We start from the raw sequence: 22787 nt of genomic DNA on the forward strand, positions 1-22787 counted from the left end.
TGTAGATTCACTCCTTGTGTTGGTGTTTTCCATCTATTATCCTTTGTAGGGCTGGATTCGTGGAAACATACTGTCATGGAATATCTTGTTTTCTCCATCGATGGTGAGTGAGAGTTTGGCTGGGTATAGTAGCCTGGGCTGGCATTTGTGTTCTCTTAGGGTCTGTATGACACCTGCCCAGGATCTTCTAGCTTTCATAGTCTCTGGTGAGAAGTCTGGTGTAATTCTGATAGGTCTGCCTTCATATGCTACTTAACCTTTTCCCCTTACTGCTTTTAAAATTCTTTCTTTGTTTAGTGCATTTGGTGTTTTGATTATTATATGACGGGAGGAATTTCTTTTCTGGTCCAGTCTATTTGGAGGTCTGTAGGCTTCTTGTATGTTCATGAGCAATTCTTTCTTTAGGTTAGAGAAGTTTTCTTCTATAATTTTGGTGAAGAAATTTACTGTCCCTTTCAGGTGAAAATCTTCGCTCTCTTCTATACCTATTATCCTTAGGTTTGGTCTTCTCATTGAATCCTGGATTTCCTGGATGTTTTGGGTTAGGAGCTTCTAGCTTTTTGCATTTTCTTTCACTGTTGTGTCAGTGTTTTCTATGGTATCTTCTGCACCTGAGATTCTCTCTTCTATCTCTTGTATTCTATTGGTGATGCTTGCATTTATGACTCCTGATCTCTTTCCTAGGTTGTCTTCCTTTGTGATTTCTTTATTGTTTCTAGTTCCAATTTTAGATCCTGGATGGTTTCGTTCCTTTCCTTTGCCTGTTTGATTGTGTTTTCCTGTAATTCTTTAAGGGATTTTTTATGTTTCCTCTTTAAGGGCTTCTAGCTGTTTACTTGTGTTCTCCTGTATATCTTTAAGGGAGTTATTTATATCCTTCTTAAAGTCCTCTATCATTATTATAAGAAGTGATTTTAGATCTGACTCTTGCTTTTCCACTGTGTTATGGTATCCAGAACTTGCTATGTTGGGAGAATTGGGTTCTGATGATGCCAAGTAACCTTGGTTTCTATTGCTTATGTTCTTATGCTTGCCTCCTGCCATCTGGTTATTTCTAGTGCTACCTGCCTTGGCTATGTCTGACTGGAGCCTGTCCTTCCTGTGATCTTGGTTGTGCCAGAACTCATTAGAGTCAGGCTGTCTCTGTGATCCTGTGATTCTGTGATCCTATGATCCTGGGCGTGTTAGACTGCCTGGGAGTGGAGCTGACTCTGGGTGTTGTGGAACTGGCTGCAGAGTTTGCGCCCAAGGTCTGCTCAGGGCACTGGCTCAGACAGCTTGGAAAGAACCCAAGCCACTGGTCTTGCAGAGTTCCTGAGTGCCTGGGTCCCGCTAATCCCAGTTACTCTCGGTGTTGGGACAGGGTTCTGGAAGGAACCTGAGCCCTTAAATGAATATCTTATATGGCATTATGGTTTGAAATTTACTAGGAAAGATGCAGTGCTTTTGACCATATTTCCCTTGTGATTTTCTCTTGTCATTGCCTACTCAGTGGCAGCTCTTCTCCTTGCCCACCAGTCTTCCTACCACTGAATGTGACTCATCTTAAAAAGAAACTCGAGTTTTGTAGTAATAAGGATGTAATTGTATCTGAGATATGCTTATAGAGTTAGGACATTATAATTATTTTTAAATTAATAAAGTTTTCTCATTGCTCAGAAAGAAATATGACTATTAACTTTGAATATTAGTGCTTTCCAACTAACTCATTAGTGACACTTAACCAAATTATAATGAGACTGAAATCTTCCACTTTTTAGTTTTCTAACTAAGATCAAACCCCTAAAATATGTGTCCTAGACTCCTATTTGTGATTACTCATTACAAATGATACAGCTGCCAAGTTAATTGAATTATAATTATGGCAATGTAACTTAGTACTAAGAAAATATGAGATAAACTTTAGAGCAGAATAAACCTAATCACGGCTCCATGAAAAGGTGAGCAAATTCATATGCCTCAAGTAAGAGTCCATTATAAAATAGACACATTGGAATATTAAGAGAAAACCAACCTAAGCAAAGGATAGTTTAATTTCTTCAAAAAGTGAAAAGTAAAGTGGTTAGTATAATGTGGAAGCTGAGAGTCTATGTCTTTTTATTGGGGAATTGAGTCCATTGACATTAGGAGATATTAAGGAACAATGACTGTTGCTTCCTGTTATTTTTGTTGTTAGAGATAGAATTATGTTTGTGTGGCTATCTTCTTTTGGGTTTGTTGTAAGATTAATTTCTTGCTTTTTCTTGGGTGCAGTTTCCCTCCTTGTGTTGGAGTTTTCCATCTATTATCCTTTGTAGAGCTGGATTTGCGGAAATATATTGTGTAAATTTGGTTTTGTCATGGAATTTCTTGGTTTCTCCATCTATGGTGATTGAGAGTTTTGCTGGGCTGGCATTTGTGTTCTCTTAGGGTCTGTATGGCATCTGCCCAGGGTCTTCTGGCATTTAGAGTCTCTGGTGAGAAGTCTGGTATAATTCTGATAGATCTGTCTTTATGTTTTTTGACCTTTTTCCCTTACTGCTTTTAATATTCTTTCTTATTCTGTGCATTTAAAAGAACACTGCAATCAGTCCCTTAAGTAGTGTGTTTTCTATTACCTTTCAAGAATAAAAAAGGTCATAAAGTGAAAGTGAACGATATATATAACTCACTACATATGAAGAACAGTTTTAATTCTAAATCTTAAAAAGTATAAATTAAACAGAATTGAAAACTGATATCTTAGATTCCTTTCATGTTGTTATGATAAAATACGATGTTATCCAAAACAACTTTAACTCGTGGCTTCAGGCTATAGTCTATCACTGCAGGGGATCAGCTCCAGGTTATAAAGGAAGTCATAAAGAGAAGAACTTGAAGCAGTTGGTCACATTATATGCACAGACAGAAGAGAGCAATGAATGTATTCAGGGAGTTCTCAGCTTGCTGTCTCTACTCTTACACAGTCCAGGACCTTCTGCATAGGAAATGGAGCCCACTTACACTGTGCAGGTCTTCCTACCTCAATCAAGACAATTCTTCAGACATGCTCAAAGGCCAACCTCCTAGGTGATTCTAATTTTTGTAAAGTTGAAAACTGATACTGTCACAACTGATTAAACAACGTTTTAGAAGGCATATATATTTACCTGGTCAATATGAAGCAATCCACAATGCATTATATTGTAGAAATGTGTTAAAAAATCTCTATTTGGAGATACATCTTGTCTTCTCTTCATTGTATTACAAATAAGTTTATATGCATGTAATTTACCTTGTTTATACTTATCAGTCAACATGGTTGCCTAAAATTAAGAAATCAATTTTAATACTAAAGCCAAATAATGTAAATATTTAAACAATTGAATAAGTAAGCAATAGCTGTTTTCATATATTTCTATGTTGGTCCAATTTCACTAATGAACTAGAAGTCAGTACTAGGGAAGCTACTATTATCTGAAATGATTGAATATACATATGATTAATCACAGGTATTTCACTTTAAAAAATAGACCAAACATCAAATAATAGTTAAAAAGAAATCTCTAAAAGTACAGTTCTCACTTTATTTTTTATTTAAAATAATATATATATACATACTATGAATGTTATATATGAATATATAATATGAATATATTTATGAATGAAGATAGACTATTCTAGAAAGGTGGGTATGGCTCAGTGCTATAGCACTTGCTCAGCACAGGCAGTCCATGGGTTAGCTCCTTAATAGGGGGAAATGAATAAAAATAAATAAATACATTTGAAAACATTTAAGACATACTTTTTTCATTTATTTTTGCTTAATTAAGTAAATAAAATAGTTCTGCTATGCCTACCTCTCCTCTTTATGTAATACCTAACCATTTCTTAAAGATACTAGTTAGAAACTAAGTGTGCTTGAAGACCAAATAATTGTTAAGTTATTGTTAAATTTCTTTTTTCTTTTCTTTTTTTTTTTTTTTTTTCTTGAGACAGGGTTTCTCTGTGTAGCCCTGGCTGTCCTGGAACTCACTCTGAAGACCAGGCTGGCCTCAAACTCAGAAATCCGCCTGCCTCTGCCTCTGCCTCCCAAGTGCTGAGATAAAGGCATGCGCCACCACTGCCTGGTTTATTATTAAATTTCTATCAATGTTGAAAACTAACTTATTAAAAGAAAAACATATTACTGTTTTATATACCAAGCTTACCTTAAAAAGCCAAGGTGTAAGAATTCTTAGTGGAGGAATCAGGACGGGTGGAGAAGGGGAAGTCAGGTTGTCAGCTGAAATGCCAAGGTTATCTCTGATCTATAATTTTCAAATAAAAGGTAACAGACATGTAATAAAACTATTTCCTCTTCCAGTTGTTTTACCTTAAACAGAAGCTGAATCCTGTCTTCACCATAATGACTTATTTCATTATGGCTAATTATAGCCAAATGCTGAGCACTCTTTTAATTCAAAGCATGATCAAGTTGTAACTATGTTCCCAAAGGCCTGTTCTTCTTTTTTGTGTGGTGGGGTGAGGAGCAGGGGAAGTGCTTAGTGTTGTTTCTTGAGACAGGATAGACCAGGCTGGCCTGGAACCTGCCATGTAACTCAACATGGCATCTACCTCCCGATTCCCCTGCCTCAGTGCTCCAATTATAGGTGTTAAACCACCGTATCCAGCCTACTACTTACTAATACTTTATTTTTCTCCTTTCAGAGCTTTTATTTTCTTTCTTACCTTGGCTAGATTCTGCCAAAGTTCACAGAGGTAATCAAAAACTTGAGCATGTATTTCAGGATCCATAATAGCATTGACATCTCCCAAAATGCCCAGCATTCTGCGCCACATAACAGTAGCAACATCAGCATGCCACCCAGTGAGAGTACCTCCTGCCATCACGCTACAACATTCAGATGGAAATTCACTGATTTCTATGGAAAAAAAATAACAAAATAGTGTCAGTACCTAAAAGAGCCAATGTAAGTGAATCATCTTTAATATCTACAAGAGAGATAGATATAAGAAATGTAAATGTAGGTTTTTTGATAATATCCAATAACTTACCAATTCATAATTTTCTATGTTGATAATGATTTCTTATTCATAGGGTTTTTATTAAGATTTACTGAAAAAAAATATTATTCAGCTACCACTTACTGTGAAGCTGTCAAAACCAGAAACTAATTAATCAGTTCATGTGTATGTGTGTGTGCGTCCTGGGATTGAATGCAGGTGCTGGGGCTTGTGCTACAAGTACTTTTATCAGCTGGGCCATCTTGCTAGCCTGTGACAGAAAAATGCAAGTTGGACATAAATATCAATTTTATAAGCACAAAGATAAAAACCAGTAAAGTGGTAACAGCCTGATAAAACTTACATGTGGATTTTTAAAAAAACTAGTCCTGTTAACTGCTTTGTCATTTAAAATTTTCCTCCAAATAGAGGAAAAACTGAATACAAAAAAATCTTAAAGGTCCCAATAATTCACAAAGCAGAAACTTAGAGTTATATAACTGCACATTAAGGAATGAGCCCTTTAATGTAGGGAGAATGCACGCACCTCCCTGAGAAGGAGATTTAAAATAGATTTTGCAGGTGGACTGGGGCAAGAAGGGATCAGGCAGCGGCAGCGGTGGTGGTGGTGGTGGTGGTGGTGGTGGTGGTGGTGGTGGTGGTGGTGGTGGTGGTGGAGGACTGGGTGGGTGGAAGGAGAGACAGCTAGAGTCAGGGGATATGGGAGGCAGTGTGCAAACCTAGTGCAGTGCAAACTTTTGAGGGTAAATCTAGTGAAGACTCCTGGAAATGAAGGATATGGATTAAGAACTGGCCATCTTTTGTAGCCAGGCAAGGCTTTCTTCCAGTGGTGGGACTGGGTTACTTTCAGTTGAGTTGCTGGCCAAGGGAGGTCCTCTGGAGATCCCTAAATAACCTAGGGTGATGCTAGGACAGACAGTCACTCTGAAAACTGACAGCAGGACCCATGAATGAGGATAGCATTCATTTAACTCATTGAATGCAGAGCGGTTGAACTGGTGCCTCCAAGGAGCTTGGATCTCTATGCTCTAGATGCTTTGGCATAAGAAGGTACTCTGGAGGCAAAGAAAGAGAAACCTTGACACCAACCAGCCACAAAACACTCAACCTGCAATCTGTCCTGCCTGCAATATGTACTGGGGCAATGATGGTACACAACTTATGGGAATGGCCAACCAATGTTTGTTTTAACTCGAGGACCACTCCATGAAAGGGAACTCATGCCCTATACTGCCTAGATGGCCAGGAGCAGGAGACTGGGTAGGCCAGACTTATAGTAGAACCAAACACAACTGAAAGAAAGAATCAATGAAATGATTCCTAATCATATTCTGCTACTGGTGTCCTGTCTAGCTGTCATCAAAGAGGCTTCCTCTGACAACAGAAGGGAACAGATGCTAAGACCCACAGCCAGACCTTATACAGAGAGTCTAAATTGGAGGTCTCTACTGAATTTTCACCCTTAGAGATGAGGTAAAAAGATTGTAGGAATCAGAAGAGACAGATGACACCAGACTAACAGGGCCCACTGAGTCAACTAAGCAGGGACCATATGGGCTCACAGAACTGAAGCACCAAGCATGGGGCCTGAACTGACAGACACTAGGTGCTCTGTGTGTATATTATGGCTGTATTTTGGTGTTCTTGTGGGAATCCTAACAGTGGGTACAGGTGTGTCTCTGACTCTTTTGCCTGCTGCTGAGACTCTTTTCCTCCTACTGGTTCGCCTTGTCCAGCCTTGATATGAGGGCTTTTGCCTTATGTTACTGTATCTTGTCCTGTTTGGGTGTCTCTTGGAGGCCTGTTCTTTTCTGAAGAGGGAATAGATGTGGGGGAAAGGGATGAAGGGAGGAGAGCTGGGGGAATGGAGGGAGGGAAAATTGTAGTTCAGATGTATTTTATGAAAGAACAATCTATTTTCAACAACAACAAAACAATAATAAAAGAATATCAACAAAATATGGAAAAATAAAATAATTATGATGCATAGAGCGGGGGAAAAAAGTACCCCAGGAGTTATACAGCTTTCATTTCTTCCTTTGGTAAATGTGACATGTGACATAAATATCTTCTCAACTATGACCTAGACAGATTTTAGAAACTGTGCCAAGTATTTATTTGACACGTTTTATACCATTCAGCATTTCTGTTACATGCACTGAAAACAAAGTATAGATAAAATTACTAATGTAACAAGATTGTTTTACTGAAAGCTTGACTGAGAAACAGTAATGATGCTACTTCCTCCTGTGAGTGAGCAAAATACTCAAGTACAATATTAAGAGACTTGAAGCATGGTGAGTACACACATAATCCCAGCACTGAGGAAACTGAGGCAGGAGAAGTAGGGGCCAATCTACAAGTCAAACACCCGGTCTTTTACTTCCAGCAATTGTGAGGAAGAGGCAGCAGATCTCTGAGTTCTGGGCCAGGCCAGCCAGCGCTACATAGTGAGCCCCTGACTAAAAATAAATAAATACATAAATAAATACATAAATAAATACATAAATAAATAAATAAATAAATAAATAGAGGGAGTGAAAAAGGGGGTGGGGAGGGAGAAGGAAAGGAAGAGAATAAATATCCTATCAATAAATTAAAATACAAAATAGTATAATCATTAGTGATACAGCTATTAAAAATAAGAAAAAATATTTAAAAAGCAGTTATTTTAATAATAGCCATTTCAAGGGCAAGAAAAACAACAGAAGACTTAGAAAAGTCAAAGACTTAAGATAAGTATACATAATAACAGTAAACATTTTAATTATTTAAGTTCTTCTGACACTAGTACTCTCAAAACCCAGAAATATCAAGCATTGCCTAGGTCATCCGGCGTCTGAAGAACAGAGTGGTGGAGCTTCTCATCGAGCTGTAGGTCCTTCTGTTCTATGTGAGCTCTGCTCAGTGTAGATGGGGAGGGGGTCTGCGACCTGGATCCCAGAGCTGAATGAACGGGGGAAGCACTTTCTGAACCTGGAAAGATAATTTCATACCGTCACTGTGAAGAATGTATTCAGTATCTTACCTAAGACAATATTTCAAATACTAATAAGACATAATTTTAAAACATCAGAAGACAAAACAGGTTATAATGTCCAAAGTTGTCAACAAAATCACAATATTTGTCTAGCACTGGACTAACATAGGTCCAGAAACCATGAGTGACACTGACAACTGGTATTCTTGGCCTCACTATAGAAACTCTTATAATCACTGCTGTTGTTTTACTCTCACTTGAAACTGGGAAAAGTCAATAGTGAAGGGAATATTCTTCATCTCTATTCTTTCCTACCAATGCATGCTCACAAAACATCAAAAACTCATAAAAATGCAGTCGGATTACCCCCTCAGCTAAAATCCTTTAAAGGCACACACACAACACATATGCCTATAAGTCCAGCACTGAGGTGTCAAGAAGGTCAGAAGTTCAAGGCTGCCATCATTAGCTACATAACCAGTCTGAGGCTGAGCTGGTCTTAATGAAACCTTGTCTTTAAAATATGCACACAAATAGGGCCAGCAAGATGGCCCAGTGAGTTAAGCTTCATGGATCCCTAGAAGCTCCATGAGGACAGAAGGAGGCAAGGGACCCTGGTAAACCCTCCTCTGACCCTGACGCGCCGTGGCTCACCATGCACACACATTTACAGCATAAACAAATAATTGTGAAGACATATCCACCAGGAAAAGCTGCCACAGAGAAGGACCAAACAATCAAAAATTTTGCAAACTGCTAGGTATGGTGGCTTCTGTTGTAATCCTGTACGTGGATTACTAAGGCAGGATGAGCATAAATTCAAGGTTATCCTGGTCTACACCCTGAGACTCTGTCCCACAAACAAACATCAGCCAAGTCTTCTCATTGACTTCATCAAACTTTCCAGTTTCTTAGTGTTCAGGTGTCCTTGTTATTCTAGTACAACTCTATAATCTGAATACAATTTTTGTATTCTAGCCAAATAATTATATTTTTATATAAATTATGATTTATAAACAGATCATCATAATCTAGGCTTTTCATTTTTTTTTCTAGTTTGCACAGAATCCTGATTAAACTTTTGTTTTAATTGGTGGTTCTTAATTTGTGAGTCAGGACCCTTTTGGTGGCTGAACTAGCTTTTCACAAGGGTCACATATCAGATATCCTGCATATCAGATATTTACATTATGACTCGTAACAGCAGAAAAAGTACAGTTATAAAACAGCAACAAAATAATTTTATGGTTGAGGGCCACCACAACATGAAGAACCTTATTAAAGGGTTGCAGCATTAGGAAGGTTTCGAACCACTAGCTTAGACACTGTTTCCTAGTGAAGCCTACTTCTGACCTTACTAACGTAAGTCCCCATTCTATGGACTGGCTGACTTTAATATCTTCACATTATACCACTATCATACTGACTTGAACATACCTGCTCAGTCTGAAATACCCCTCTGTAGAGTACAAGCACAGGCTTGCCACTCCTTATGTATCGCTGCACTGGTAGCTACAGACCAGCACCCAGTGGTACTAAACGCAAGTTACATATAACAGCAGTTCCTCTTCTCAAGGTCAACTTCTTCCCAGATCAGAAATAACAATGTTCTATTCCTAATAATTATAAAACCCTTTCTGCTTATAAAACCGCTTTCTATACAGTGAAGCAAAAACCAATTCAAGTTACACATTTGTATTTATTTTCCACAAGTGGGATTTCACATATCACTTGAGTAATTTTTAAAGTAGCACAATAAATGCCTAAAAAGATATATAAAGAACTATGGTATATGCATCATAATGACATACACAAATCAGTACAATAATTATAACTAGTTAACTATTAACCCTAGGTGGAGTTACATTATTAATTAGGTGGCATGTTCCTTTTATTTGAAATACAAGAAAAAGTCCTATACCAAGACAGCTGCACAAGCCTGAGGACTCCGAAGCTTGGCGTAAGCTCTGTCACACAAAGGCATGTGGGAAATCAGCACCTGAACACTTACCAGAAACTGCAACATATGACAAGAGACATCAATATTTTCATCAAATATTTTAAAAAACAAACCTATTTCCTTTATCTCCATGTATTATCTTATTTCATAAAAACACATTGGACATTTCAGATTTACTGTGTGTGTCTGTGTGTGTGTGTGTCCAGTGACCACAGGATATGAGTGGTAGTTAGAGGACAACTTGCAGGTGTTGGTCTCTTCCGCCACCATGTATATTTCTGGGTTCCAACCCAGGCTGCCAGGCCTGCATTTGTTCCCAATAAGTCATCCTAACCATCACTTAATTTCCTCTTAAGATCTCAGATTTTAAAATCACTTCATAGAGAGATGCATGACCACAGAGTATGGCCTTTAATTGTATTAACGTGATTCAATAATGGTTGGCTTAAAGTTTTTCCCTGTTAAAAGAACCTTTTAATGTAAAAAACAAACAAACAACAACAACCCCCACCCCCACCCCCCCCAAAAAAACCAACCTTTTTATACTGACAGCCACATTCCAAACATGCATAAAGCTTATATCTACTGTATGGAGTAAGCTTATATAGTTCAATACTTCTCACTAGGTTTTTTAGAGGTATCTCAAAACTTCCATATTAAACAAAAGGAAAGATTTTAGGCCAACTAACATCTCTCTGATAAAACAGTTAACAGTGTGATAATGCAAGCAAATTTGAGAATTAGAAAATATTATATTCAACAGTTTTGTTTATTGGGCATATGGAGCTATACTCTCTGATGAATTTTATATTTGGGAACAAAAACATAGCTGTTTTTAACTACTCCTGTACTGCTGATAGTGTTGGTGATTAAAATGAGTATTCCTAATAAAACCTCCCAATAGAGTAACAGGATCAGTCATTCAATGCAGGACATATAGGTTGTATACTTAGAAGTTAAGTCACCATAAAAAAGATGGCATAAATAAACATGAAACCTATCTCTCTATATAAAAGTTTTAATTTTAGATTTTTACTGGCTTGGAACTATTATTCATCCAGTCATTTAAGGCACTTGTTTACTTCTGCGTGTATTCCATGTGTGTGCAGGTACACTCATCACCATGGGAGCGTGGAAGGCCAAACTGTTGATATGAGGGTGTCTTTTTCTGCTGTCCAGCTTTTAACTTGAGATCGCAACTCTCGCTCAACTTGGAGCTTCCTGTTTTGGATAGCAAGCTGGATCCCTTGTCTCAGTACTGCTGCAGTTGGGATTGAAAGAATAGACTGCCAAGTCTGGCTTTTACTAGGGTTCTGTTATCTAAACTCAGATCCAACTCAACTAAGACTTTAGCAATGGAATTATCTCCCTAAGTCTTGGAACTTTATTTTTGATAAATACAGAAACATTAAAAAAAAAAAAAGTACGGTGACATTTTCTTTCACGTTGGGATAACCTTTGAAAAACATAGTAGCTTTCCTAATGTTTTGAATGAACTAGAATTAGAATCCAGTTTTCACAGGGGCAATGGCTCCCTTTTACAAGAGATTATGATGCTTAGAATCATTGGCTATGCCTCATGACTGCTAACTAGAATGGCTAACCACTGAGTGAGCTTCATCAGAGTGCAGCTGGAACTGGTAGGCTAAGTTTACTACACACACAGTACAACCCCCAGCTCATTTTAATTTCTACACTACCCCTGCAATACACGATTCTGCGTTTAATGTGACTCAGTTCCAGGACTCCACTTGCTATATTAAAGTTGGGTTTGGTCACATTTAAAAAAAATAAAAAAATATCTGAAAAGGATAATTTTCTGTTTAACTACAAAATTCTAGTATATTAACAAATATGTCTTATTGGCAGAGTGCTTTATATTTCCTGTAATAAATGTAAAACAGCTACCTTAACTATGAATGACAATGGAAAAAATAGAGTGATGTAATTTTTTTCTTCTTTTAGATTATCTATTTAATAACTGCTTCTCATCTATGGCATATGCTTAGGGTGCATCAATGCTTACCTCTGTGTACTTCACACTGTCAAGAAACTAACTTGTTTTGTTTTGTCCACTGTTGATATAAAAACAAAAACAACAATACAAAAAACCACCGAAACAGCCGTAGGCCATACAGGCTGTGGAAACGTCACAGATGCTTTGGAAGTCTAGAAGCCAAGCTTAAGAACTATTCCCTTGAGTTACTTTACCAGTAACGGTTGCAACTTCTGCAGAGAAGGCTTGCTGATTAAGGCTGCTTGTTTCTGAATCTAAATGAAGCGTAGTTAGGCTGGCCACTTCCTGCTCCTCAGTGCTTTGATGATGGCCAGAACCTAAATCCACATCAGCAGAAGATGGGATCCCAATGTCAGTCCCGAAGCCAAAGTCTGTAGGAAGAAGAAATGCTAGTTCTACAACAACTCTAATCACACGTTCATTCTCCCTAAGCTACTCTCTGCATTACATTCTCGCAAGTGCAAGAAGCAGTAAAACGTTGAAGACTTCAACTACAAACATTTCTAAGATTGTCACAGCTTATTATTAACAATAATTATTTTAAAATGGCAATGATATTCCATCACCACTACAGTTACTACTTTTAAAGTATTTTATAAATCTCTGTCTCTCTTCTCATACACATGCACATACATTTTCTTCTTCTCTTCCTCCTCCTCTATTTCCTCTTCTTCCACCTTCCCACCTTTTCCTCCTCCTCCTTTTCTCTTAAAATCTTATCTGTCTGAGCTTTGGGTTAGTATACCACTACCCCATAAATGAAGTAAAAATACAATGATCCATGAAGACCAATGCCCTTGCTCTTCACAAACTTGATTTCCAAATTTCTGTTTCTAGTTTATTCTCTGAATATTAAAAGTAGAGAGAACTTCAGCAGCATAATGATATAGTGACATACGGTACAAAGAATAATTGCTGATAATTGAACATGGAGGAACGGTCAAGGAACAGTCTGGGTAGACAATGGATGTCAAATCCAAGTCCATTAAGTAACAGCATCACATACTCATGCTGGCTGGCCCTTTACTCTAATATTAAGACCATTCTAAATCATTTTTATTTTCATACTTTTTTGTCTTAAAAATGTAATTTATCTTATGATGGACAGTAGTTCTGGTTCCTTTAAATGCCCTGTGTTTAGCAAAATAAAATGGTCTTAACCTGAGATGATTCCCTAAAACTTTCATCAGTGTTTTACCAAAAAGTGAAACTAAAATATACAGTAACAACTACCTAACAAAGGAGAACTAAGCGAAAGCTACGCAATCCACAAGTCAGGAAGCAGTCAAGAGAAAACATATACTCAAACAGTAAGAGATACTTGCTGTCAAATTTTCGTCCCTCACACTGGAAGGCACTGAAGGAATCCGAGTGACTATCTGAGCTCATGAGATCACTGCTCCCTGCACTGGCTGGAGACGTCCATTCGGAGGGTACACCAGGGTCATCAACAGGCCGCATCTGGTTCTGCTTGTTTAGAATATCAGGGAGGTCTTTCGGGATTTCAAGGCTGCCTGGACTACTCCCCCTTCTTGTCATAGTCTAAAACAAGAAACATTTTACATTTAAAATATTTTTAAATTAAGCACCTGAAAGCTTTAGTTTTCAAGATAATCCTCAGAGTAAATTCTGATAGTTAGGACCACAGTTGGAAAGGAAAAAACATGCTTACTGAAGTATCTAAATAGCATGTAATGACACGGCTCTGACACCTAAGCTATTGAAGTTCTATTTAAAGTAAAAACCCACATATCAGGTGAGGCAGTGCTGGGTCTAAAGCTCGTGATCAGAAGAAAAATAGAGTTTACAATGGAACAATGAAGCAAACAGATGAGAAAATAAATACAAAGACAGCAAAGATGTCATTTTATGATTTTAAAATAATTGTTCCTCAAAGAAAAGGAAATAAAAGGAAAAGTAATAGATAGTGATAGACAAGTTAAAACCCAAATGGGGAATGACAGCCTCTAAACAGCAATTCTGCACCTAAGGACTAGAGGCTCATTAGCTTCTTTTTTCATCTGGTATTTACTATTTAAGGTAAAAGGCACAGTTTAACACTGATTCCAGAGTTATCTGAATTGTTTAAGCTTTCAAACTATGGGAGTTGGGCCAAGTGCCTTCCAATGTTCTTTCCTACTGACATTTAGCAAGTGGTACCAACCTAGGAAAGAGAGTAAGGGAACTACACTGGGAAGGTGATGGCTTACAGCTTTTAATAGATATTACAGTATCTCTTCAGTTAAAGCTACAAGTCTCAATGTTTTATACCTTTTAATAAAAAAAAAAAGTTTTAAAATTTTTACACACACACACGCACTGGAGATTTGACCTAAGGACTTGTAGACAGGCAAGTGCTCTATCACTGAAATATAGTCAACTTGCTTTCTACTTTTTATAAGACTGGGTCACACTAAGTTATACAGGTTGGCTTGAAATTACATTGCACCTCAGGCAAGGCCTTGAACTAGCTATCCTCCTGCCTTAGCCTCCTGAGCAGCTAGGTAGAAGTGTGTACCACTAAGTCCAGCTTTGAAATGTTTTAAGAGCTAACAATAGTTAGGGGAAGGTGCTGATTGTGAAGGCTGATGGACAGGTAAAGGCAGAGAACTCACTTCCTTAATGTGACCTCTACATGCATGCAGTGGCACACATGCACCTTCACATACACACATACCAAATAAGCAATGTTAAAATGTTTTAAGAACTTTACAAGTCAGAGTTAAGTTTCAGGAAAAAATGAAGATTGGAATAAAAACCTCCACATATACATCATACTCATCCTTTAGTTTTCTACTTTTTAAGTTTGAGCTCACCGAGGCATTGCCACTTCGAAGTCGCTCTGCGATAAACTCATCCATCAGGTCAGGAACATTGGCGCTGTTGCCACCAGTCTCACTATTAAGAGGAGGCAGTTTGGGGCTCGTGTCCTCTTTATTTACTAGAAGCAAAAAAGAACTACATATAGTGGGCAACAACTTAATTGTATTTTCTAAATTTGAAACAAAAGTAATCCAAAATAAAGTACCTCTGCCATATCAAGTATTTGCCAAACATGCACTAATGAATAATTTCCCTCCTTTCAGATTTAATTTTTAAGAATTAGTAAATTGTATTTACTTTATTTAACTAAGCAGATGTTAGTCAATCTTCAGTATGACCTTAAACAGCAAGAAAGCTAGAGGTAAGCACTAGTTGAAGTCAGGTTAATATTGCCTATAAAGAAACTGGTATATTTTTCTTCCTATTCTATGCTGCTTTAGAGTCTTAAGAATTAACAAGCTCCCTCTTTCCCCAGAGAATAATTGTGAGGAATATATCCTTTCAATTCATGCAAATCTCAGTACGACATAAACATACTTCAGTATGGATGTAAATAAAAATCTCATGATTTGACATAATTTTTTTTTTCTTTTTTTAGAGTTAGTCTAAAATCTAACGTCAATGCTTGGAGAAAAAAAGGTTCAATTTTCACGAGAATTAAGAACAAATAAAACCAAAATAGTTGTTTGATTTGTCTAACATTCCCACTGAAATGTAATTTTATAGTAACAAGATTGCTTTCACTTGGTAAACTACCTTGTGGACCATACATTTATGTCACCATTATACTGCTGAAAAAAATTGTTTCTCTGTAGAATAAAACTAGCGCTGTTTCTCTTTCTACTGGATCACCAAGTATTTCAGACTGTTAAATACCATTATCTTTATATCACTGGCCAGGCTTTGCTAAGCTGTAATATACTGCCCTCAAGTGGCATTAATGGCTCAATGCAAGATGCATTATACAGCATTGTTAATCATGCTAACAAAACCATGTTAAAACAAATGAAATCAAAACCTACCTTACTGCTGAAAGTTCTGTTTCTGTATCAATAAAGTTGTTTCCATTTTGGAACAAGATAAAATGGTTACTACAATCTTGCTTCCTTTTGCTAACATGTACATTTAGGTTTCATACTGAAATAATCAGTAAATCATGAAACCTTAATGCACATTTAAGATCTCACAATAAAAATTTAAATCTCTAGATTCAAAACTAAAAGCCTACAGCTTTTTTTCAGAAATGCCTTAAATGGAAAGTGGCTAAATCATCTTTGCAATTAAATAAAGAATTTCCTCTTCAATTATAGTTAAGTATAATGTTGGTGCTGGTTGTAGGAGTCTGATTTCTGTTAATATTTGATGTCAAAGTAACTGTCTACCAAGGAAACCAACAAAGTTATCAGTAAGAATTTGCAAATTCAATTAGATAAAGATGATGCCCTTATAGACATAAAGTAGTGGGGGCAAGAAAAAGTACGGCCAACTCCTTAGTGAACTTCAAGACTGGTGGTACATACTCAGAAAAATACCTGACCTTTGAAAGGTCATTACATTTTCCCCTCTTAACTTCCCCTTTCTATTTTATTGTTCAGCAGCAAAGAGGTTTAACTAAATGCCTCAAAAGGAAAATTAGTAATTTAAATAAATATGTATGCTGGGGAAATAGAGCTGGGGAAAGGCGCATGCAGAACCAAACGGAGAGAAAGCAGTGACCATCCCAAAGCTTTTCCATTGCTTATAGCTTGCTTCAGCTGCATTAAGCCAAACTGGTGCTGTCTTTCTCCTTTTGCGCTCTGCACAGTTAGTGCTCACCTGCAGCTTTCCTTCCAAAATAGCCCATTACATGACTGTACAGATCCCTCAGTGGAGCCTCGGGTGGCATTCTGTTCTGCCTCTGTGGGGAAACATTTGCCTTCGGCTTCGAAAGAGCATGGACAACAGTTTTATAAACGCCACCCAGGGAGCCCTGCTGTGGTCCTGTCTCCTGACTCGATGACCTGAGAGTACTGCGACTACCTGCCTGGTTACTTGCCATTCCTTCTTTCTGTGATGTGGCTGTGGGGATCTCTGTGGATTCCCTCACTGCTCTGCTAACTGATGCTGCACCGATTGTATCTAGAGGTCTGTACACACCAGGCTTTACAAGGTCTGTACCACTAGTTGAGCTGGTCTGTGTGTTGCTGGTGGTGCTACTGCTATTACTGCTAAAGCCACTGAGCTTCCGTAGTCTCATCTTCCATGGAGCCTCTTTGTTTTCCAGAGGATTATAAAATTGGACAGACTCGGTAGATGGTCTAAAAGTAACATGAACACTATTTCGTTTCTTAGCGGCAATTTTCATGATTTTGGCCCTATGAGTTACTGTTTCAGACAAGCTCCTCTTAGTTGGAGAAAGCTTGCTAGTGTTTGAAACATGAGGCATTCTGCGGCTTACCGGTGTTTTTAATGCAGTTTTCTTGGCATGCATTAAGTATGGCGTGATTTTTTCATTAACCTGTACACTCTTAAGCTTTTCAGCTACTGTCATATCTACACAGGCATCTACTTCTGTGGCTGTTTGTCTACACAGATGTTTCTTTTTTTCTTTATCACATAGGCTATCTGAGCTAGGATCCGATGAGTGTTCATCAAGACTTAGTTGCTTAGCCTTTTCAGCAGTTTGTGATCTTGGATAGCTATCTGAATGGTTAGGTGCAAGAGTACTTGTGAAGACAGCTGAGCTTGGTTCTTTTTGAAATGGTGTATTTTCAGAAGTCCCAACAAAAGACATGAGATTTTCTGGTTTTACTTCCTGACCTGTGTACTCTACTTTATGGAAAGATGGTATTTCCTCTCTAGTTACGTCAATAAGCACTTCCTGGGAAGCTGTATCTTTCCCTAGCTCACTTTTACTACGACTTTCCTGGTTTTCCTTAAAGTATTCTTTCAGAGAAGAAAGAAGGTCATCGTCTCCTTCAAGGTCAATGTACTGGATTTGATCCAAAGCTGCATCTGCAAGTTCTACTGGACCTATCAAATGGCAAAGATGGTCATATATGCTATCACCAACTTCCAGAGAAGACTCTCTACTATGAGTATCAGTGAGGTGGCTCTCAGTGGATCTAGTTATTGACGAAGCCTCTGTGGAACTCTGCAAGCTTGGAGCATGACGGGATGAACTGTCAACGACAGGAACTGCACCTTTGGCTCGCTCAACAGTGAATGGTTCCAAGATGTCAGAAGTGCTGCTACTTCGAGGCAGTGGCTGTTCCTCATGCAAAGCACCAAAAACTTCATTTCCAGTGTCTTCACTCTGTGAAAAATGTCTGACTCTGGTTGAGCGGGGAAGGATTTGAGCATCATCAATATCTGTAAGAAAACAAAAAATTATACAGAGTGGAAACTATATAAATACAAGAAACTGTTTCACCCACAGCCTAAGCATATGCTTTCCAATAAAAAATTCAGGAAGTTTTTGCAAGTTCAATTAAAGAAAACCAACTAAAAAATATATAACTGACTTTAAAAAAAAAGATGGACCCAAGGCATGTGGTGTCAATGAATTAGAAAATGGCCAAAATACATTTAAGATGTTAACATGCATACAAACAGTGAGATGATGAAACATTTGGAAGTGCAGTTTAAGATAGAGCTGTGCCAATAAATCAAGCAATTCAAACTTGTTAGTTTTTCCTATTCAAATAGGTTATAAGCAGGGAAGAAAAATAGATCTTAACACAGAAAGCTGATCTAAGCATCTACTGAAGATATCTTAGAAAGTCTCCTCTACTAGGCAGGAACAAGACATAACCTTTTCTTCAACCATTACTATTGGGCCGATGACATATTAGAATGGAAATCTCCCCTCTCTTCCTTAGAATTATCATCAGGACACTACATTCTCTTCTGTTTTACTTTATTTACTATAATCTCATTGTTTTAAGATTTATTTATTTTATTTATATGAATACACTGTAGTTATCTTCAGACAAACCAGAAGAGGGCATCAGATCCCATTACAGGTAGTTGCTGGGAATTGACCTCAGGACCTATGGAAGATCTAACCGCTGAGCCACTTCTCCAGCCCTTTGCTAAAATATTAAATTTTATTTTTTATCATCAAGTATAATCAGTAAAATAAAGCAAAATCAGTATGCAATAAAATATTTTTGTTTTTGGCAAAAATATTTAAATCTTGTAAGTACATAGAGAAATCTTATGTATGTACAAAGGGCCCTTCTCATAAACAACCACTGTCCTGACTAGTTTTATGTCAACTTGACACAAGCTAGAGTCACTTGGGAAGAGGGAACCTTAAATGAGAAAATGCCCTCAGCAGACTGGCCAGTGGGCAAGCCTGGTGGTGAATTTTCCTGATTAATGTCTGATGTGGGAGAGCCCAGCCCATGCTGGCAGTGCCACTGCTGAGCAGGTGGTCCTGGATGCCGTAAGAAGGCAGGCTGAGCAAACCACAGGGGAACAAGCTACTAAGTGGCACTCCTCCACAGCCTCTGCAAAGTTCCTGTCTTTAGTTTATTGTCCTCATTTCCTTGGATGATGGGAACCGTAAAATGAAATTACCCATTTCTTCCATAAGCTGCCTTTCTTTGGTCATGGTGTTTTAACACAGCAATAGAAACCATAACTAGATTCTAGAAACTATGACTTCTTATATGTCTTTTTAAGAACTATAGATTCTGAAGTCAAAATAGATTTAGAGATTACCTAATTTAATTCTCTTACAGATGGGAAAGTTGAAACTCACAGGGACTAAGTTTATTTTTCAAGTTTCAGAAGAAGTTTACAAAGTGCTAAGTATGTAAGTCCTCAAAAATATTTATGAAACCATAAATCACAAAATAAATACTGCTTATATATGTGTATATATGTATATATATTATATGTACACATATGTATACACACATATAAATATATAGTTCTCAAAAGTGTAATTGTGGAAGTTAACACAATACTGATAAACTCATTATAAAGTCTATAGCAAGGAAAAATAACATATCTCCCAACAAAAATAAAAGTAGAAAGAATTTTATGAGATTATCATTGCTAAGTATTACACTTGTAATGCAAATGCCAGAAATAATAGGACTAAGCCTGGCATGGTGGCTGGCACAGAGACATAATCGTAGCACTTGGGAGGCAGAGGGATGAAGATCTGAATTTGAATCTAGCCTACACTACAAAAGTGAGACCCTGTCTCAAAAAACAAAAGCAACAGAATTATCACTGAAACATTATAACTAAACATTCAGATAGGAGTAAACCTACCATTTATCCAAGAACACAAAGTAATTTATATGTAAATCATCTACAAGGTGAAGGAAGCTTCCTTCTTTACAAAAGGTAAATTGTTATCCAATGCAACTCCAGAATTCATGACACAGCTAAAATGGTGGTCTTTCTGCTATCTAAAATAAACAAGAAAAAAAAATCCTAACCACTGAATCAACATTTCATGGAAGCCTAAAATTTTATTCAAGTCTTATTTTTCTGGATCTCCTTGGTAATGTTGAGCATTAAAGGATTGCAAATTATTTTCTGTATTAGAAGGTAAATTTTTCTGGATATTATGTTTCAAAGAAAGGTTACTGGAAGGTAAATTTGTGCACTGATGTATTACTGTTAGCTTGTAGCATATAAGGAAAAAACCCTTCCATAAAATTTAGGTTTCTTGAAGATTTGAATGCTGTTCATATAAGTATTGTGATTGCTTTTAAGAGCTTTCTCATACAGAATATACGTAACACAGTAGAAGGAAAGCGTCAGTTACATAAAATGCTGCTCACTGGGAGTGGCGGTGACTACAGGCTGAGGGGCAGGCAATGCTGCTCCTCTAAAGGACCCAGGCTAGGTAGCCCCACAGCAGCCCACAGGAGCTGTGTGTAGCTCTAGCTCCAGGAGATCTGATTCCTTCTTCAGGCTTCTCTGAACAAGCTTACAAACGAATGCACATAAGTAAACAAAAATTAAAAAACAAACAAAAAACCCTACTGTTTATTGGTAAAAATAATTCCTCAAGAACAGAAACTCTTAAATTAGAATATTAATATTCAACTTGATTTCTAAAAAGCTAAATCTCCAAATTCTCTTTTAATGAAATTTAATTATTTTCTTAGTCAAGCATAAATAGTAGCATTTTATGGCTCTTGAATTTCAAAATGACTGATGTTAATTTATACAGAAATCAATGTCATTATGAAACTCAAGTTTTTTCTTGATAATTACTAGATAGTTTCATAACATTTTGCCTATTTTGGCAACAATATCAATGTACCTTCATGGCAAGATGTTCTATGTAGATATAGTATACCTATTTTAGCAAAACCACTATATCTTATAAAACATGAGATGTTTCAGTGAGCAAAGTAGTGTTATATTATAGAATATGAAGACTGCTTTGCTTTTTCAAGACTCTAATAGTCACATATACATGTTTTATGTTTATGTGTGTTCAAGCTCGTGAATGCATGTTCAGATTTGTGTGTGTAGGTATGTTTACATGTTTGTTTAGATTTATATTAGACTACAGTGTTTTGTTTACAAGCAGGCTATATATGGGTTGCCTCTTTTATTTTTTCCTTTTCTGAAACAGGCTCTCACTTTTTAGCTCAGGCTGACTCACTACATTGCCCAAATGGTCTTCAGACTTGCAAGTTTGAGATGATCTTCCTGCCTAGGCTTCTAAATGTTGGGATTAGAGGCATAAGCTAATATGCCCACATCTACCAACTGCCCTTTTAAATTATCATCAAATTTTATTTTGAAATCATTAAGACAAATTAAATAAGAGATTTTGGAGGCCAAGACTTCGGCACATGCCTATAATGCCAGTATTCTCTAAGTAAAAGCAGGAAGATGAGGAGTCCAAAGTCATCCTCTCTTCTACAAGTGAGTGCAGGGCCAAGACCTGAAGACAGAATTCGGAATTATGCTATAACCACCATATTATAGGTGCAAAGAGCTAGCAAAGATGCATATTCTAGTACATACCTATGGCAGAAAAAAGGAAGTTTTTTCATTGCTAAAGAGGGACATACTTGTTTAATTAGAAAATCTTCATTCTTATTTGACAAAGTTTCAACAAAGAGGAGGGGAGAGAGACCATCTTTCTTCTGACAGAAAACAAAATTACAAATAATAAATTGCCTCTATTGTTAAAAGATTTTAGATCCCTTCTTTCATAAAGGAATTTTTGGCAACAACAACAAATTTGATTGAGAAATGACTTCACAGGAGAGTAAGTGCTGCTCGTCATAGCAGCACACATCCAAAATGTCAGCAACTGGGAGGGAGAGGCACAGGAAACCAGGAAAAACACTGCTCTTCTTTATCTAGTTCTCGTTTATTCTTGTGTGAGTTTGTAGGGTTTTTTAGTTTGCTTAATTTTTTAAACAGAGCTTGGCATGCAGCCCACGTTAGCCTCATACTCACAACTCCCTACATCAACTTCCCAAATGCTTCAACTAAGAACATGTGGGCCACTATGCCCAGTTTATCCAGGTCACTTTAAAAAAAAAATCATTGTATTTGTTTACATTTCAATCATCATCCCTCTTCCCGGTCTCCCCTCCACCCCATCCACCCCCACTTGCCTTTAAAGAGGGTGCTCCCACACCCACCCATCCCCTCCCCACCTCTAGCATCATCCTTCTATGGGGCATCAAGCCTCCACAGGACCAACTGCCTTCCCCACTCCCACCCCCGCCACTGATGCCAGATAAGGGCAGACCTCTGCTATACATGTAGTGGGAGCCATGTATACTATTTGGTTGGTGGTTTAGTCCCTGGGAGCTCTGAGGGGTCCAGTTAATTGATATTGCTGTTCTTCCTATGGGGTTGCAATCCCTTTCAGCTCCTTCAGTCCTTCCCCTAACTCTTCCATTGGGGTCCCCAGGCTCAGTCCAATAGTTGGCTGTGAGTATCTGAATCTACCTTAGTCAGGTACTGTCTGAGCTTTCAGAGGACAGCTGTACCAGACTCGTGTCTGTAAGCACATCTTAGCACATAGATTGGGATTTGGT

General features: G+C 37.6%; 1 protein-coding gene across 12 annotated transcripts in view; it reads right to left on the reverse strand.

The window, feature by feature from the left end:
* Nucleotides 1-22787, reverse strand: part of Ralgapa1 (Ral GTPase activating protein, alpha subunit 1) — a 218687-nt gene that overhangs the window by 101937 nt on the left and 93963 nt on the right. For 6 of the 12 annotated variants that reach the window (XR_003950070.1, XR_003950071.1, NM_001368814.1 and 3 more), the window contains 8 exons: nt 16582-18117; nt 14760-14884; nt 13269-13485; nt 12138-12314; nt 7810-7962; nt 4690-4883; nt 4170-4268; nt 3129-3284 (listed from right to left, as the gene is read on the reverse strand). Coding sequence is in view for 10 of the 12 variants with exons in the window: in NM_001368814.1 (NP_001355743.1) it covers nt 3129-3284; nt 4170-4268; nt 4690-4883; nt 7810-7962; nt 12138-12314; nt 13269-13485; nt 14760-14884; nt 16582-18117 (2657 nt within the window). In the remaining 2 variants the exon portion in view is untranslated. The remainder of the gene's footprint in view (nt 1-3128; nt 3285-4169; nt 4269-4689; nt 4884-7809; nt 7963-12137; nt 12315-13268; nt 13486-14759; nt 14885-16581; nt 18118-22787) is intronic. The other 6 variants (XM_006516107.3, XM_006516104.3, NM_001003719.2 and 3 more) reach the window with 1 other exon arrangement.

The sequence above is a fragment of the Mus musculus genome, chromosome 12, assembly GCF_000001635.26.
Source record: "Mus musculus strain C57BL/6J chromosome 12, GRCm38.p6 C57BL/6J".
NCBI classification, from domain to species: Eukaryota; Metazoa; Chordata; class Mammalia; order Rodentia; family Muridae; genus Mus; species Mus musculus.